The sequence below is a fragment of the Theropithecus gelada genome, chromosome 8 (genome assembly GCF_003255815.1).
Source record: "Theropithecus gelada isolate Dixy chromosome 8, Tgel_1.0, whole genome shotgun sequence".
Lineage (NCBI taxonomy): Eukaryota > Metazoa > Chordata > Mammalia > Primates > Cercopithecidae > Theropithecus > Theropithecus gelada.
In genome coordinates this window covers 90,440,144-90,457,609 of record NC_037676.1, presented here as the reverse complement: position 1 = coordinate 90,457,609, position 17,466 = coordinate 90,440,144, and the positions used below count along the sequence as shown (strand labels likewise).

At 35.2% G+C, this 17,466-nt stretch overlaps 1 protein-coding gene across 1 annotated transcript in view; it reads left to right on the top strand.

Annotated features, from left to right (window-relative positions):
- Positions 1–17,466, top strand: part of MMP16 (matrix metallopeptidase 16) — a 287,196-nt gene that overhangs the window by 252,088 nt on the left and 17,642 nt on the right. Inside the window, exon 8 of the mRNA XM_025394261.1 lies at positions 16,253–16,403. Coding sequence (XP_025250046.1) covers positions 16,253–16,403 — 151 coding nt within the window. The remainder of the gene's footprint in view (positions 1–16,252; positions 16,404–17,466) is intronic.

The window sequence follows — 17,466 nt, the reverse complement described above, 5'->3', positions numbered from 1 at the left end:
CATTGTCAACCTCAGGAAATGCCTGCTGTTATAAATTTTGTCACTTTGAGGATCCTGCTTGGTGACTCTTTCCTCCAGTTTACTCTTACCGTCAAATAAACCCTCTCAAAGCCCAGCTATGACCTGTAGCTCTCCCGCTCAATAAAGCATTGATTATCTAGAAAGAGTCAGAAGTTCTGGGTATTGCCAGTGAAACCACACTCTTCCCTAGTCTCTACCCCATGACTGGCAGGAGAGGAGTGAGAGTCCTAGCGCCCTGGGCTTCTGAAGTGAAATGACCCCCTCCACTACCGTCACTACAGCAATCACGATCAAAATATTTCTCCTTGACGCTATCTCTTTATAGCCCTTATCATCCTCAAAAGATCAGATAACCACATCATTCCTTATCCCACGTGGTCACTCCATTTTGCTCTATGGGCCATGAGGCAATCTCTGCCCCTTTGCTAACAGTTGATCCCCTTCCCCGCATAACTTGTGCATGTACCATCTGACCAACCATATATTTTAATTGTTTATCTGTATCCTTCCCACTAGAATATCCCATAAAGGCAAGGCATTCTTTTTTGTTTTTTTCTTTTACGCTGTTTTATCCCTAATATCTTAAACTGGGCTTTGACAGACTTTTTCTGTAATGACAAAATAGTTAATATTTTAGGTTTTGCAGCCCATATGGTCTCTATTATATGCCTTTCTTTGTTTTTGTATGTGTTGTGTTCTAACTTTAAAAATGTAAAAAGTATTCTTAGACCATGGCCCATACAGAGGCAGGCTGTGGTCATAGTTTGTTATCTTAAACAATACCTGGAATATAGTAAACACTCAATAAAGATTGATTGAATGAACCAAGAATAACATTCAAGCCCCAACCTGTACTTATAGCCTTGTACAAGTTGGTCTCAACCTATACCAGCCATATTAGACTCTTGTTACTAATGATTTAGATGTTATTCTTCTTTAATTTACTCTTTTATTTAGCCTCTTTGCCTTACATTATTTCTCTTTGTTTTCTTCTTCTCTCTTTACAGAGATCATCTTTTATGTTTTTTTTCTTCTTCTAATCTATACTAGACAATTATTATGTATTTGAATAGCTTCATCTTTTATTCCCCTATTTAACTAAAGTCCATGTTTGGATATAAATGTATTTAACTATGTATTTCCTAAAGGTATTTGGTATTAACCTTGTTTTCATTTTGCATTAGAATTTGAAGATGTGGATTCAACTATATGTATAAATGAGTGTTTAGTTATAAAGTACAGCTATTGTGTTAGTAATATAAACATAAATATAACATGTGTTGTTTATTTGAACTTTTATAAATCTTAAGAAGAATGAGAAGCCATTAGATACAATTAAAAATTTATATTTTGACTGGGTGCGGTGGCTCACACCTGTAATCCCAGCACTTTGGGAGGCCAAGGCTGGCAGATCACGAGGTCAGGAGATCGAGACCATCCTGGCTAACATGGTGAAACCCTATCTCTATTAAAAATACAAAAATTAGCCGGGCATGGTGGCAGGTGCCTGTAGTCCCAGCTACTCGAGAGGCTGAGACAGGAGAATGGCGTGAACCCGGGAGGCGGAGCTTGCAGTGAGCCGAGATTGTGCCACTGCACTCCAGCCTGGGCAATGGAGCGAGACTCTGTCTCAACAAATAAATAAATAAATAAATAAATATTTATATTTCGGTATAATTTAGATATTTTTTGAACTTGGGCAAAATTATATGTGCACATGTACATTATATGAAGTGGGAGTTGTCAGTATATAAATTATGAAAACATAAAACTTGTCCTTTATATATGTGTCCAATTCTATATTTTGAACATAATCTTACTGCTTTTTGGTATGTTAAAGTATGGTATATCAGAATGTAATGTAATATATTACATGATAGTATACTATAATGGTAGATTCTGCCTCCAACCAAGAGGTAATAATGGGGATCAGATTTATTTTTCTTCCTGAAACAAATAAAAAATTGACATTATATTAAAAAATTATTTTCAAAGACACTGTGTATCAAGAAACAGAGGACACTGAATCCTGAGAGTCAGGAAATAAAGGGAGATGAGCCCTGAAATTGCCATAGCTTCCCATCTGAATAATTTACAGGCTGTGGCACAAGGTAGGGGAACCCAGGCAGAGCTCAAAAGACTTCCTCAGTTGAAGAGACAGAGCTAGGAGTTCAGGGAGAACAAGGTGGCTTCAGTGCACAGGAGAAAGTAACATAGAGGAGAGAGCTACACAAGAGAGCCCAGAGATTAGCAGATGGACTCCCATACATATTGGAGAGATTATTGGTCAACTCATGTCTGTAAGGAAACTACTCAAATCTAGAAAAGGAACCAACTAGTGGGAATAAAAGGAGCAGGGCCTGACACTCACAGAGGGCCATAGCAACTGCTGCCCCCAACCACCTGTTCATAGGCATTGGATCGAGTATTGAAAAGGGCCTTACCTCAGTTATGCAGAATAATTATCCTAGAAATATCCCTGCTTGGATTCTACTTAACAAACCTTCAAAGTAAGACCTGAAGCCATCAAATGGTTTCCAAATAACATTCCTAGAACACAGCTCAAGAATATTTATAGGGATACAGAGATAGTGACCCAAAAGGTAAAATTCACAGTATCTTGCATACCCCAGAAGATCAGGAACAAGACAAGGATGTTTCTATCAGGTCTGTTCAACATTGTAACAAGTTTTATCTAGTGAAATAAATAAAAATAATTTAGATTGGAAAGAAAGAAACAAAGCCGTATTTATAGACAACATGATTGATATGAAACAGAAGTAAAACTGTATCCATGGATGTAATTGTCTGTGTAGAAAGAGAGAGGATTGCAGTCAACCAAAAAGCTTTCAGAATTGATAAGTGAGTCTCTCAAAGTTACAAGATGCAAGAACATTAATAAACATTTAATTGTATTTCTGTATATTTTCAAGAACTATAAAGGATCTGAGATTTTATCTTATTTGTAAGCTAATAAAAACCTGTTAGCCTGCCTCATGTTCATGGATGTTGACAAGAGACATGAGATTCCTGAGTCAGAGAAAAGGATGGAAATCAAAAGCAGTAGCCATAGTATAGTCATCTGTACTTGTTCCCTAAACCTCAGTTTTAAAAGTGTGATACTAAAAGGTGACACCTTACATGAAAGTAGTCTCATTGCAGGAAAGAAACCATGAATTAAAGTACCTAAATTTTCTATAATTAGCAACAAGCCTGCCCAAATTTTTCACTGAAAGGAGATATTTTCTTTATTATACTGGACAGTAAACAAACCTTTCCTTTGCGGTGAAGGGAGACACCATATCTATAATCCAAGATGGTTGGCTCTACAAATATCACTGGAAATGGATTCTAGAACAAGGGCAGTCAGTGCCTCTGCTCTCAAGACAAACTGAAAAGCACAAGACCTATGAAGAATTATCTCCCATCAGATACTAACAAAGAACAATCAGGAATTGAAATTTTAAAATAAAAAGCCATTTACAATTGCATTCGAAAACACCAAATACTGAGGAATCAATCTGCAAAAAAATGTACATGACCTCTACATTGAAAACAACAAAACACCGCTAAATGAAAGTAAAGAGGTCTAAATAACTGGACAGATATGTCTCATTCATGGGTCAGAGGGCTCAGTATTATTACAATGACATTTATCACCAGATTTATGTTGACATTCAGTGCAATTCCAATCAAAATACTTGCAGGCACTTTTGTAGTAATGGTCAAGCTGATTCTAAGATTCATATATACAAATACAAAAGGCCTATTATAGACAAAACCACTTTGGAAATACTACTTGATTTTGGCCAGGTAAGGTGGCTCACACCTGTAATCCCAGTACTTTGGGAGGGGGAGTCAAGCGGATCACTTGAGGTCAGGAGTGCAAGACCAGCCTGGCCAACATGGTGAAATCCTAACTCTACTAAAAATATAAAAATTAGCCAGGTGTGGTGTCAGGCTTCTGCAATTCCAGCCACTCGGGAGGCTGAGACAAGAGAATCTCTTGATCCCAGGAGGCAGAGGTTGCAGTAAGCCGAGATCATGCCCCTGCACTCCAGCCTGAGTGATAGAGCAAGACTCTGTCTCAAAAAAAAAAGAAAGAAAAAGGAAAATACTACCTGATTTCAAGTCTTATTTTAAAGCTATAATAATCAAGACTGAAAACATATATGGACAAGTAATTTTTGACAAAGATACATGTAAAAAAAAAAAAAAAAAACAAACCTCCGATTCACATCCTGTACTATACGAAAATATGGTCCTAACCTAAATGTGAGGGCTGAATCTATAAAACTTCTAGATAAAACATAGGATACAAAAGTTTGTGACCTTGATCTGTGCAAAACTTTCTTAGATATTATGCAAAATCATAATTTGTAAAAGAAAAATTGATATATCAGACTTAATTTAAAAATTATTATCTTCAAAGACACTTTTAAGGGAATAAAAAGCCTCAGATTAGGCTTCATTCAGTGCAAGTGTAAGCCAAGTATATGATGAAGGATTTTTATTCACAATATATAAAGAACACTCAAAACTCAATACAAAGAAAACAAACAACTCAATAAAAGTGAGCAAAAAGTGTTGAACAGAAGCTTTACCAAGGATCATAGATGGATGTCAAATGAGCTCATGAAAAGATGCTTTACATTATTAGTCATTAGGGAAATGTAAATTAAAACCACAATGAAATGCCATTACAAACCTGATAGAATGACTAACATATAAAAGACTGACCATACTAAGTGTTGGCAGGATTATGATGGAACTGTAACTGTCATATATTGCTAATAGAAAGTAAAATTGTATACTCTGGAAAACATTTTGGCAGTTTTCTTTAAAAGTAAAATGCACAGCTACTGTATAATCCAGTCATTTTACCCCTTGGTATTTTCCCAAGAAAAATGAAAACATGTGTAATCATATTTGTGATAACGCAAAACTGGAAATCATTCAGATATTCTCAACAGGTAAATGAATAAACTGTGATATATCCATATAATGAAAGAATATTCAGCAATAAAAAGGAATGAAATACTGATTCACATTACAAAATGGATGAAGCTCAAAATAATTTTGCTGAGTGAAATAATTGAGACAAAACAAGAGTACATACTATATTATAGCATTTGTGTTAAATTTTAGAAAATACAAACTGACGTATAGTGATAAAAAGTGCTTCATTGGTTCCCTGGGGAAGGCAAGAGTTGGGCATGAAGAAAACTGCTCAGAATGATGAAATGATCATTTTCTTGATTATGTCAATACTTTGATAGGTATGTACATGTCAAAACTTACTAAATTATACACATTAAATTTACTGAATGTCAGTTATACCACAATAAGACTGTTTTTTTTTTTTTAACAAGAAGCTTTACTAAGCACATAAATTTATGTTGGAATAGATTATGCAAATATTTCATACATTTAAATATACTGATGACATAGGTAGTACAATTTGATTCCTTCATTATTCCAGAGCATGTTAATTATGAATATCCAAATTAGTACTATTTCAGTTTTAGTTTCTTAGTTGAGTCCGTTGGTAATCAAGTGCAATGAACCCTCATAGCTGAGATGCATTCATTCCGCAGCAACTTTCCCCTCTAGGTTAAAGTTTTAGTGTTATTGACAATAGTAGAAAGAAAATTTAATCAATTAAGTCTTAGTAAATAACTCATACACTTACTGAAGAAATATTATAAATACTCTATGATCTCAATTTAATTTTAGATGCTACAACTTATAGTGATTATAAAGTATTCTCTCCTAAGTGTTTATCTTGGAAATAACTACCAAAAAATTTTGATGCCCACATTTTGAATACTTTTGTCACTGTTGTTTTATATTGTTTATCTGTGTTTTATTTTTGCTCTGTAATTTCTCATCTTATTTTTCTTTGTTTTTAATTTATGTTTTATCTTTGTATCACATTTTGTATCAGATCCCTCAAATTTTTGTGAAATGACTATAGGTACAAGTAAGCAGACAAGTATTTTAGATACTTTTTCTTTCAACCTCACATGTGTAGACATATGTATGTGGGTGGGTATTTTTTTGTTGTTTATGTTTTTTTAAAGAAGCCAGTGTATAATGTCTCCCTTCACTGATTAAGTTGCTTGCTGTAAGGGCTGTTGAGTGAGATTATAGATATACAAACCCATAGGCCTTTCTTACTGAAAGTCAGCCAGCTTTATGGTTTGGTGTATGTGACTATCACTGAGCACCATTTACAGTTGTGATGGCTGAATAGACCCATTTATTCCTCTATTTGATATTTAGTAAGTAACACTGAGTCGTTCTCCTTTATGCTCATAAGGTGTTTTTTGTTTTTTTGTTTTTACTTAGAGAGACCCAGAAGTAGAAAATGTAACACACCTCAAGGAAGTAATATGCTTTTTTTTCCAGCAACTGAATGTACTCCACACTTTGTGCTAGTTAGCTATCTTTCCATCACTCAGGTATATCCCATATAAAGAGTAACATTTTAGAAACATAATCAAGCCAGGTATACATTCTCAGTTACTAGGCATGTAAGATTGAATGGTTATGAGATAATAGTATCAAAAAAGCTGTCTTGCAAATTGAGCTGGTGCAATCTCTTTCAAGAATTGGAAACAAATTTTAAAACAAAGATGCTGGTGTTGTCAGAATCCATAACAGTCAAAATAAAATCAAGTAGTTGAAAAGTTGTCTCAAAATTCAAATTATTGCTATCACTTAACAACTTTAAGCAATACTTATTACCCTGGTTAGCAGTTTCATTTCAAGAGACACAAATCACTTATGGAATAGAAACTAAAATATATGAGACAGAAAAGAGGACGGCAATAAAATTTGGGAATAAAAATGGCATACAGAAGATGTGTATCAAAAGAGAGGAGTTGTCTAAAATACTTGGTGCTGGAAAATGGCAAAGAAAAGAACTGTTTGTTAAGAAATGGTTTATATGAATTTAATTGTTATGTTATTTCAAATGAGTACTCATAAACCGGCAATTTCTTTATGCTGCTCACAAATTATTTTTCTTGAAAGGTTTAGCGAGTATTCATGAAGTTCATTTGAGGTTGAAATACATTGTTTCTTACATAGTACAATAAATAAGTAACCTAAAAGAAATATTTTCTATAAATAGGTGAATACAATGATTATTTATTTATTTATAGGATATAACAGAAAAGTTTTATATAAGAAGTTATACTAGATTAAGGAATTTATAGATAGTTGTCTTGGTATACATGAAAATAGATTTAGACTAAGCGAATAGTGCTATTTTTTGAATTATAAATATTTATAGAATTTTAGTATTAGTGGTTTTGTTGTATGTTGAAATGATCATCTAAAACATAGGTCCAAATGTTTAATATTTGAAACTCTTGTTGCTAATATACCTCTACTTATTATAATGATTCAAAAACTCTATAGTATATTTTCATTATGTCTATTTTCATTTATGTTTGAAGCGGCAGTATTTTCCTATTAATATTACTTGTGTATCTAAAAGTTTTCCTCTTTTTTTTTTTTATTTTATTTTATTTTTTTTTTGAGACGGAGTCTGGCTCTGTTGCCCAGGCTGGAGTGCAGTGGCCGGATCTCAGCTCACTGCAAGCTCCGCCTCCCGGGTTCACGCCATTCTCCTGCCTCAGCCTCCTGAGTAGCTGGGAGTACAGGCGCCCGCCACCTCACCCGGCTAATTTTTTTTTTTTTTTTTTTGTATTTTAGTAGAGACGGGGTTTCACCGTGTTAGCCAGGATGGTCTCCATCTCCTGACCTCGTGATCCGCCCGTCTCGGCCTCCCAAAGTGCTGGGATTACAGGCTTGAGCCACTGCGCCCGGCCTCCTCATTTTCAAAACCTGTTATAACACAACTTTGTTTGTTGTGCCCCTTTGAGTTCCCCAGGAAGCAGACACTGAGACCAAGTTAGGAGGTTGAGTGGTTTGTCGAGGAAGAAGGTAAATATATGAAAGATTAAAGGGGACAAGGCAGGATTAGCAGTAGGTGACAAAGTCTTGGTGAACCCGATGCCAAGCTTCAGATCAAAGAATGCCTCTTAGAGAACTTGCATACAGATCAAAAATGGCCAGTCTTTAGTACTCTGCTGTGCTCAGTCTTTGGTGGGAGGCTGCTGAAGAAGAGTGTAGCCTTGGCCCAATTGGTGCATCAGACCCAAAGGCGCTCAGCTGATGATAGTTTCTTTCTCTAAGGAAGACCTGAGCTGCACACCTCAGTGGCAAGCACACTTGCGTAAGCATTCAAAATTCTTTGCTTACTGGATAATATTGTGGAATCTGGAAAACAAAATGCTGCTAACAAAAAGTCATATGACCTCAAGAGTTGAGCATTTATTCAAATTTCCTGAGCAACCAACCTATAAATGATATAGAAATCAAAACAAATATTGAGCCCAAATAAGAGTTTAGTGTTACTTAATTGTTTATTATTGGTATCATTTATTTATTTGAGTAGGTGATAAGCAAATTTGATCAATGAAATACTGTGTTATAACCATTTATTGGGACATCCTGAGGCACATACAATGTGAATGTATTTGATCTCTCACTATTTCCAGAATTCCAAGCGAGCATTAAGTTAGCATCCTATGTACAAATTATGAAAAGAAAGCTCACATTCATGACTTGTCCAGGATCTTACAGCTGGTTATTGGTAGAGCTGTGACCGCCTAGTTCTGACTTCAAAGCTATTGAATGCCCCATTAAATAACATAATCTAACAAATAAAATATCAATTCTTTATAACACTTTTTTTAAATTCCCTAATGTTTTCTCAATGAATATATAAATGATGAACAGTAATCAGCCCAATAAACAATATTTACTGACGATTCTATGCACAGACTTCTGTGTTATGAAGAAAAACCATTAAGGAATTTGTTTTCTAATCTTTTCTATAAAAGACTACATAGTAAATACTTTCTGCTTTGTGGACCATATGGACTCTGTCATTAACTACTAAACTCTTTCACTGCAAGGTAAAAGCAGCCATACGCAATATGTAAATAAATAGATGTGGCTGTTTGCTGGTAAAGGGTTATTTACAAGAACAGGTGGCAGCTAGTGGTCCTTGTTTACTGACCACTGTTGTAATAGAAGACACAAAATATCAATGTATGAATAGTTTTGAGGAGACAAAAATGCAGTTGATTGTTTTTTAATTTCTTTAGTAATAAGGCACAAAGGATATCTGACTACTCAGGATACAGTGAACAAGCATGAGCTGAATACACTGGGTTAATTAATAAACACTCCCATTGAAAATGTTTGGTGATTAGTTGATAAAGGAGGGAAGAAGAAGGGAATCATTAGCAATTCTGAAAGCCAGAGTGTGAACTCATTCTGTTCTGAGAGTCAATTTTGGATAGTAAGATAAGCACTGAATCAAGAGGCCTGGACTACAGTACAAACCTATTAGCACCTGGCAGTGTGGCTTTAGACACATCACTTCTTTGACCTGTAAAATAAGCAAATGCGTTAGGCTGGATTCTCAGCCACTTTTCTGATCCAGTACATCTGAACAATATAATGCACTCCCATCATTAACAGTGGCTCAGTTCAAGGGGGTCAAAAAGCAGGTAGAAATCTTAACCTCCAGAGTAAGCATTGTCCTTCTGAAAAAAAAAAAAAAAAAAAAAAAGCAGTTATTAGATACTGCATGTTTCCTGATAAGAACAGCATTTAATTTAAAAATTATTTTTGGGATTATTTGTTTACTGTCTATCTTCTCTGCTAGTCTGTTCCACAAGGTCAGGAACTTTTTGTGTTGCCTTCATCAGTGTTTCTGCAGCTCCTAGTTGAGTGACAGACTATAATAGGCTCGTAATAAACACACATTGAATAGGAGAATAGATGGATGAATAGATGGAATAAATGGATGATTGAATGTCATCCATCCATTGAATAGATGGATGGATAGACGAATATCATTGAAAAATCACTGCAGTAGATGATCTGTAAAGTCCTCTCCAACTCTAAACATTTTTAAAGCTATTCTGTTTATAAAACCTTTTGGTCTTTAATTCTAACTTGTTGATATTTTCCCTCTGCATTCTGCCAAGTACAATGTCGGTAAGAACTAGTTTTTTTCCACTTGCTCCAGAATGTGTCAACCTCATCTGAAATCCAGGGAATACTTAGATTCTGCCAAAAAGGCAATATTTTCCTTGAGAACCAGACTGTCTGATGGTAGGGTAGTTAAAAAACCACCTGTCATATGTACAGTAAAAAGAGTTGAATATAAATCTTACATATTTAACTGAAAAACTAAAAAATAGAAACAAAGTCATTTCAGTTTTTTCATATGAAAATCTTAACTCATCAGGATATAAAAGTAACTGTATAATTGTATTTTCTCAATAAACACTCAGAAAATTAAATGTTACCATTCATAATTATTATTGAGTTATTTCCTTGAATTTTATGCCACATACTCAGCAAGCATGGTGGTATTTCTTAATTTTGTGTGAGTAACTACTGGAATTCCGTCATGCAACTTTACAGCAAATGTTTGCTGATAAGCGCTTCTGCTTTGTTTTCATAAAGGGAATATAAGTGCATTTTTCCTAGCAGGTTAAAAAAACAAAGCTAATCGAGCTGTTTTATACAAAGGACTTCATCATTAAAAAGTGAAAGACTGATTATTTCTCCCTTTTATTTATGGAAAATACTAGACCAACAGTACAGGAAAGTATTTTCAATGCATAGTTTTTAAAAACAGCAACAATAACAGTTTTTTAAGTAGAATAATAACAATTTCCTATAAGAACAGTAATTCCTTTTCTTTTTTCACACATTATCCTCTACTGAGACACCAGGACTACAACAATAAACTAAGCTTCTGTGAACCATTTCTCCTGCTGCATGCACCAGGGCATCCTGGTTATTGATGAGCCTAGTGTCATCACTGAAAAAAGCCTGGAAGAAATTATCATGCAAATGATAATCAAGTTTAGGAGCTGCAAAAGGAAGTGATCGAAAGCATACTAGAGTGCTTCTGCTTGAAGGACAACCAACTGAGTTGAGCTGACACAAGATGTACCCTAAATAGCTAGCATGAGAGGCATTGAAAGTGCATACTCCTTCCTAATTAAAAAGGAGATGAAAGCAAAGGATGCAATAAGTCACTGAGGTATATGCCAACAGAAAAGGCCTTTCTCTCTCTTTTTTCTATTGTTTTAACACTTTCTATTTTAAATGCTACAGAGATTAGATTAAAATATAGAGCATGCTATGAAACAGCTTTCTGGATTTTCCAACTCACTGACTCTGGCAAGGAAGTGATCTGGGCCTTTGGGATGAGGGGTGTGTGTGTGTGTGTGTGTGTGTGTAATATTCAGATTATACAAGGGCTGAGAGTAAGTTTGCATTTTTATGACCATATTTCCCAACACTTGATTAAATATAATCACTTAAATAAATGATTTTTCAGCACCATACCAGAGCATGCCTTATATTTTCTCACTCTTGCTAGTGGTCATAAAATTTTTCTTTCCTGCTGTACTAACAAGATTCCAAAGTAATGCCCTCAATGGTATTTATGTAGCCTTTGTTGTACCTTTTGTTAGATTTTTGGTCCTATATTTGAGTAGTCGTGTAATATTAAACATGGTTCTTTCCTTCAGTAACTATTTATTAAGCACCTACTTTCCAAGCACTATAAATGAGGTGCTGCAGGAAAATAATGTGTTCGATGTAGTGTTTTTCCTCAAGTTACTCACACTCTAAAGTGGGTGGCAGGCTTGTGATTCATCAGGGTACAATGTACTAAGTAATAAGATCAAGGTAAATGCTGGTACTTTGACAATGTAAAGTGCCCACCATACTCAGATGGGAAATGTTTTTCAGAGAAATCGTGCTAAGCTAAGTTTTGAAAGTGTCATCCTAGTTTTCCATAAATGGAGATAAGTGGAATGTAGATGAGATAAGACACCCATACTGAAAGGAGCCTTGAAATGACATATAATGAATTTGGGTTTTATCCTGAATGCAGTGAGAAAACACTGAAAATTTTAAACAAAAGAGAGGCAAAAATCAAGTATGAATTTTCAAGAAATCCCTTTGTTGACTTTGTGGAGGACAGTTACAAGGGAGACTGACTGGAGACAATAAAATGAGAAAGGGAACTGTTGAAATAACGTAAGCTAGGAAATAAACAGGTTTCTCTTAAGTCTCATGGCTGAAAGACAGCATGGTATCATTGGCTAGAGCCAGGATTCTGGCCAACAGGCCTGGGCTCAGATGCACCTAATAACTTACATGATATTTGATTGTTCACAATTTTACGTTGATCAGTCTCATTCAGTTAAAAGAAAAATAAACCCTGTAAGATTAATTGAGCTTATGGGGAACTTATGGTAAGCAGTGGGTATGTAACAGGAACTCAGACAGCCAGGGTCCCTCTCCCATTCATAGCTTCGCTCCTTGCATCACTTTTCTCTTTTCATTCTCTTTTCTCTTTCAGTCCATCTCTTTTATTCAGTTTCTGCCTCCTTATAATATCTGCTTCCTCTGGCCATATTGGCTTCTCACGCTTCATATTATATAAAAATAGTCAACTTCTCCTGCTGAGAGGGAAAAATCTCTCAGTATTCTCTGGGTCATCCTCCCAAGAGAGAAACATGGATGGTTCTGCTGATCTCTGCTTATCAGATGAAGCCATGTCTCCATAGCTTACTCTGCAGCACAGCATTTTGACTGGCTCTAGTCTTACAGTGATAGTATAGAGAGTGGATCTGGAGAACAATGACACCTACTTTACAGCTTGTGGACAAAGCAATTACCTTTAGAAGGGACGATGGAAGGGATGATGGAAAGGACCATTGGTAAAAAAGAACAACCTTCAAAGGACAGTTCTAAGTGAGAGTTAGGAATTGAAATCAGCTGAATGTATTTAATGATCCATTAAATACGGAAAATAATGAACAAGGAGGTTGCTGATGTCATCCACAGAATAACTAGCATTCCATCTATCCAAAGAGGGAAAATAAGAAAGGTTTTCAGATGAGTTCAGATTTGAACTTTGTAGAAAATCCCATCAGGTAACTATGGATACTGGTTGGCTTTCAAGAGATATTTGGATCACAGATAGTCATTTATGACTACATTTTTTTCTTTTCGGCTTCTGACGTTTTCTTTTGCTTTTGTCTTCAACGCTGCCTTTTCTTTCTCCTCATGTGCCTCCTCTTCCCTCTTCCTTTATGTGATCATTCCCAATGGTCATAGATTACTAGAAGTCCAGTTATGGTTACTCTTTATCTTCTGTATCTACTTTTCCCAGGATAATCTCAACACGTCCTAAATTTATCCTAAATGCCACGTGTAGGCTTGTGTCTTACAAACTTACTTTCAAAGTGACATACCTGGTTGTCTACATGACTTCTTTATGTAGATATCTCACTGACATCTCAGACCCTTGATTTAAACTTCCCACTCACCTTTAGTCTTGTCTTATTAAATAACACTGTTATTCACTTGTCTACACAAACTAGATCTTGAATATCATTCTTAATATTATCTTTATCTTATTTCCTTCAGCAATGCCTATCAATTCCATCTCCAAAATATGTCCTGACTTTGTTTTATCCTTTCCATCTCTATTTCTGCTGTATTGGTCCAAACCACTATCAAAGAACTTTTTGATTTAACTATTCAATGACTTCCTATTTCATTTAGAATAAAGTTCAACTCCTACATGGGTTACATGATCCTCACCTCTATCATTATACACTCCTATCACACTCTCTTCTAGCCGCACAACAAGCTTCTTCCCATTATAACATTTATTCTTTATGTTTCCTTTACCTCAAACAATCTTCAGTGGTCTGGCTCCCTTGAATAGTATGTCACAGTTGAATAAAGAGATCTTTCCTATGTCTAATACAAAGTAGCCCCATCCCATCACTGTCACCTTAATATCCTTTTTTCTTTCTCTATTTGTATAGCACTTTGCTTTCTGAAGTTTTAATTTATTTATCTGTTTGATTCAAGTCAATGTTTCCATACTCACTCGCTGATATCTAAGTTTCATGAGATAGAGATGTTGACCTTCTGCTTCACTTCTCTATCTGTAGTGCCTACAATAGTGCCTGGTGCATGTACTGAGTAATTATTGAGTGAATGATTCAATTAATTCTTGCCAAAGACTCTTGATGGGTCATCTTGTTTTCATTCTTCCCTTTATAATGAATTTTTCACCAAAAATCATTTTAGTGTATAAAACCAATCACAACCCAACACAAATTTCATCTCCTTGATGGCCTCCAGTACATTCTAAATAAGATTTCAACTCATTATGTTCATTTTCAAAGATTTTGTCCTTGCTTATTACAAATTACAGATCTTCGTTCAATTCATTGATCATCCCAAACTGTCCTCTGCTCTGAATGCACTTCCCAATATTCTTTGCATATTTATTACTTTCTTTCTTTAGATTTTGTTGTATTTCTTCAGAGAGGTCTTTCTGACCTTTTTACTTAAAGTACGTTCCCTTTATTTTTTTTCTCAACCTGTTTTTGTTTTTGTTTTAGCCTTCACTAGTTTTTGAATTACTACAATTATCCATGTGTATATTTGGTTTTCATCTGCCTCTTCTGCTGTCATGTAGGATGATCAGGGTAGCAATCAGGTCTGTCTTACCCTCTTCAGTATCCTGAGTACCTGGTATGATACTTGGGATGCTTGAAGATACCCAGTAAATGTTGTTTTAACTCAAATGGTATCAAATGTTAGTAGAAGGTCTTGGAGTAAATGAGATTACCCATGGTTACAAACTAGAAACTCCTAAGTTTAACCTAAGGATGTGTGGTTTTTGTTAGCTTATTTTGTGTTAAGAGAGCACATGTTTTAAATTTTTTGAATATTCTTAGGTATTACAGGAAAGCTATGGTTTATCATAGTCCTTATCTATGGGTGGTTTTGAAATATTGTAGAAAGGACGTTGGGACACCTTACTTTGCCAGACATTAACCCCAGGAGGTGCCAGAGATCCAAGACGATGCTGGATCATAGAATGATTCAGAAGGCCTAGGAGAAGAGGACTTGGGGAAGGAGGGAAATACGCCTTTAGGGTAATAGATATTTACTGACTTTTTTGGAAATATCTCAATATTAGTGTAGATACTGCACTACTACTATCATCCCTAACCTGGCCCCTGTAGTTATTTGAGTTTGTGACCCTTCCTTATTTAGGATAAGAAGAGAAGAAAGCAGAGAACATAATCCTAGAAACAACAACATTCAAGGGCTGAGTACAATACAGTAAGCCCAGAAAGGAGCAGCTAGAGAACAAGCAAAACAAAAGAAAATGGTTTTCTGGCAGCTCAGGGAGGAAAGTACTTAAGGTGGTCAATTGTGTCAATAGATAAGGATGGAAAATTGTTTAGTTGGAGGGCATTGGTGACTCCAGAACAAAAAGCTTAGTGGACTGAAACTTGATAGGCATACCAGAAAGGGAAGTGGTGGGCGCAGTCGGCCAGGGGCACAGGGAGGGCATGAGGAAATGTGCTGTCTGTAGAGAATTGTCAAATAGCAATACAACTGACTAAAGCCTGTCTGCTTTTGTCTGCTTTTTGGTATCATCATGCCATGCTCCAGCAATTCCAAACATGGTTAAAGTTAAAATTTTCCTCCCCTCAGTTACCACTCTTAAAGGCAGGAATAGAGTTAACAGAAGAGGGCATGAGGTCAAGGGAGGATGAATATATAAGACTAGGGAGACTTGTGAACATTTATATAATCAGAGGAAAGGACCAGCCCAGAGGAAGTGTTTCAGTCGAGTAGAGGTTATAATCACTAAGTCAATCTGAGGGCATACCCGTTGCTCAAAATACAGGAATGATTTAGCCTTGAAAAAAAGTAGGACCTCTAATTCCTAGGGGAAGAATCCTTCATCCTTGACTTAGAATTGTTTCTTTATGGTGAAGTTGTAGATCTATTTTATTTTTTAAATTCACTCACAAATTTTGGTTATATTTTTATATTAATAAGTAGTGTTCATTATATCCACTTGTGAATGATATTTCAAAGATAACATTAATATTCCAGATGGGACAACTAATAACTTATTTCAAGGATTTAATATGATATATATTTAGTATAATTTTAAATGTATAGTATATATTTAATATAATAATTTTAAATGTATTGTGTTAATTAGATATATTCTAATTTCTGACATTAAATTAGTATATTCTGCATTTACACTTATTTCATACAGGTAACAAATATTGGGTGTTCAAGGATACAACTCTTCAACCTGGTTACCCTCATGACTTGATAACCCTTGGAAGTGGAATTCCCCCTCATGGTATTGATTCAGCCATTTGGTGGGAGGACGTTGGGAAAACCTATTTCTTCAAGGGAGACAGGTCAGTATATACTTCTGATGAGAAAAACAGTTAATTAACTAATGTTTAGAAAATCAGCACTTCTAGTCTATCAGAGGCATGAGCTGTTGATGAAGAATCCTGGTGGATTTAACACAGGAGTTAATGCAATTAAAAATTGTTTTATATTTCAAATAATATTTAAGATAAATCTTTCTTGAATATATTCAGCTAAGGTGACTTTCTTATGAATATGTATACCTAGCATATGTTTTTTCATTTCCCCATAATACTATGTAAGCTGTGTATATGTGTGTTCTTGCGATGCATTTTTTGGGGAATTTTACTTACTTTGTTGAGGAAAAAAAAATCCTTTTTAGCACATAATTTTTGTTGTTTCACACTCAAAGTTAAATTTTTATACTTTGTATACAATCAATTGTGAAGACTTCCAAATAATTTCAGTTTAGTCACAGATTATATTTCTTAAGAAGCCATTTATTTAGATACCATAGTTCAAACTATCACTGGGCTAAATACTTTTAGCTTGAAGGATAATATTTTCTCCCAGCTATTTTACTCTCTTATTTTTTTTTCCTTTTGTGACATTACTAACAGAGTTCACAAATTGAAAGAGGATTGTTAGTTTAAAACTTACAGTAAGGCTGAGTGCGTTGGCTCATGCCTGTAACCCCAGCATTTTGGGAGGCCAAGGTGGGTGGATCACTTGGGCTCAGGAGTTCAAGACCAGCCTGACCAACATGACAAAACCCTGTCTCTACTAAAAATACAAAAATTAGCCAGGTATGGAATTACAGCCATGTAATTTCAGCTACTTGGGAGGCTGAGGCATGAGAATCACTTGAACCAGGAGGCAAACTAGTCTGGGCAACAGAGTGAGACCCTGTCTCAAAAACAAAAACAAAATTAAAAAAAAAAACCTTATGGTAGCTATTAGGCAGATATAGCCCTAGTCCTGCCCAGTTGTTAACAGATATTACAAATGGAATATATATAAGTCGAAGCCTATATTTTTATTAATTTAAATAAACATTAAATTAAAAAATCAAAAATCAAATTTTAATTACATTATTACTAGCTAGCT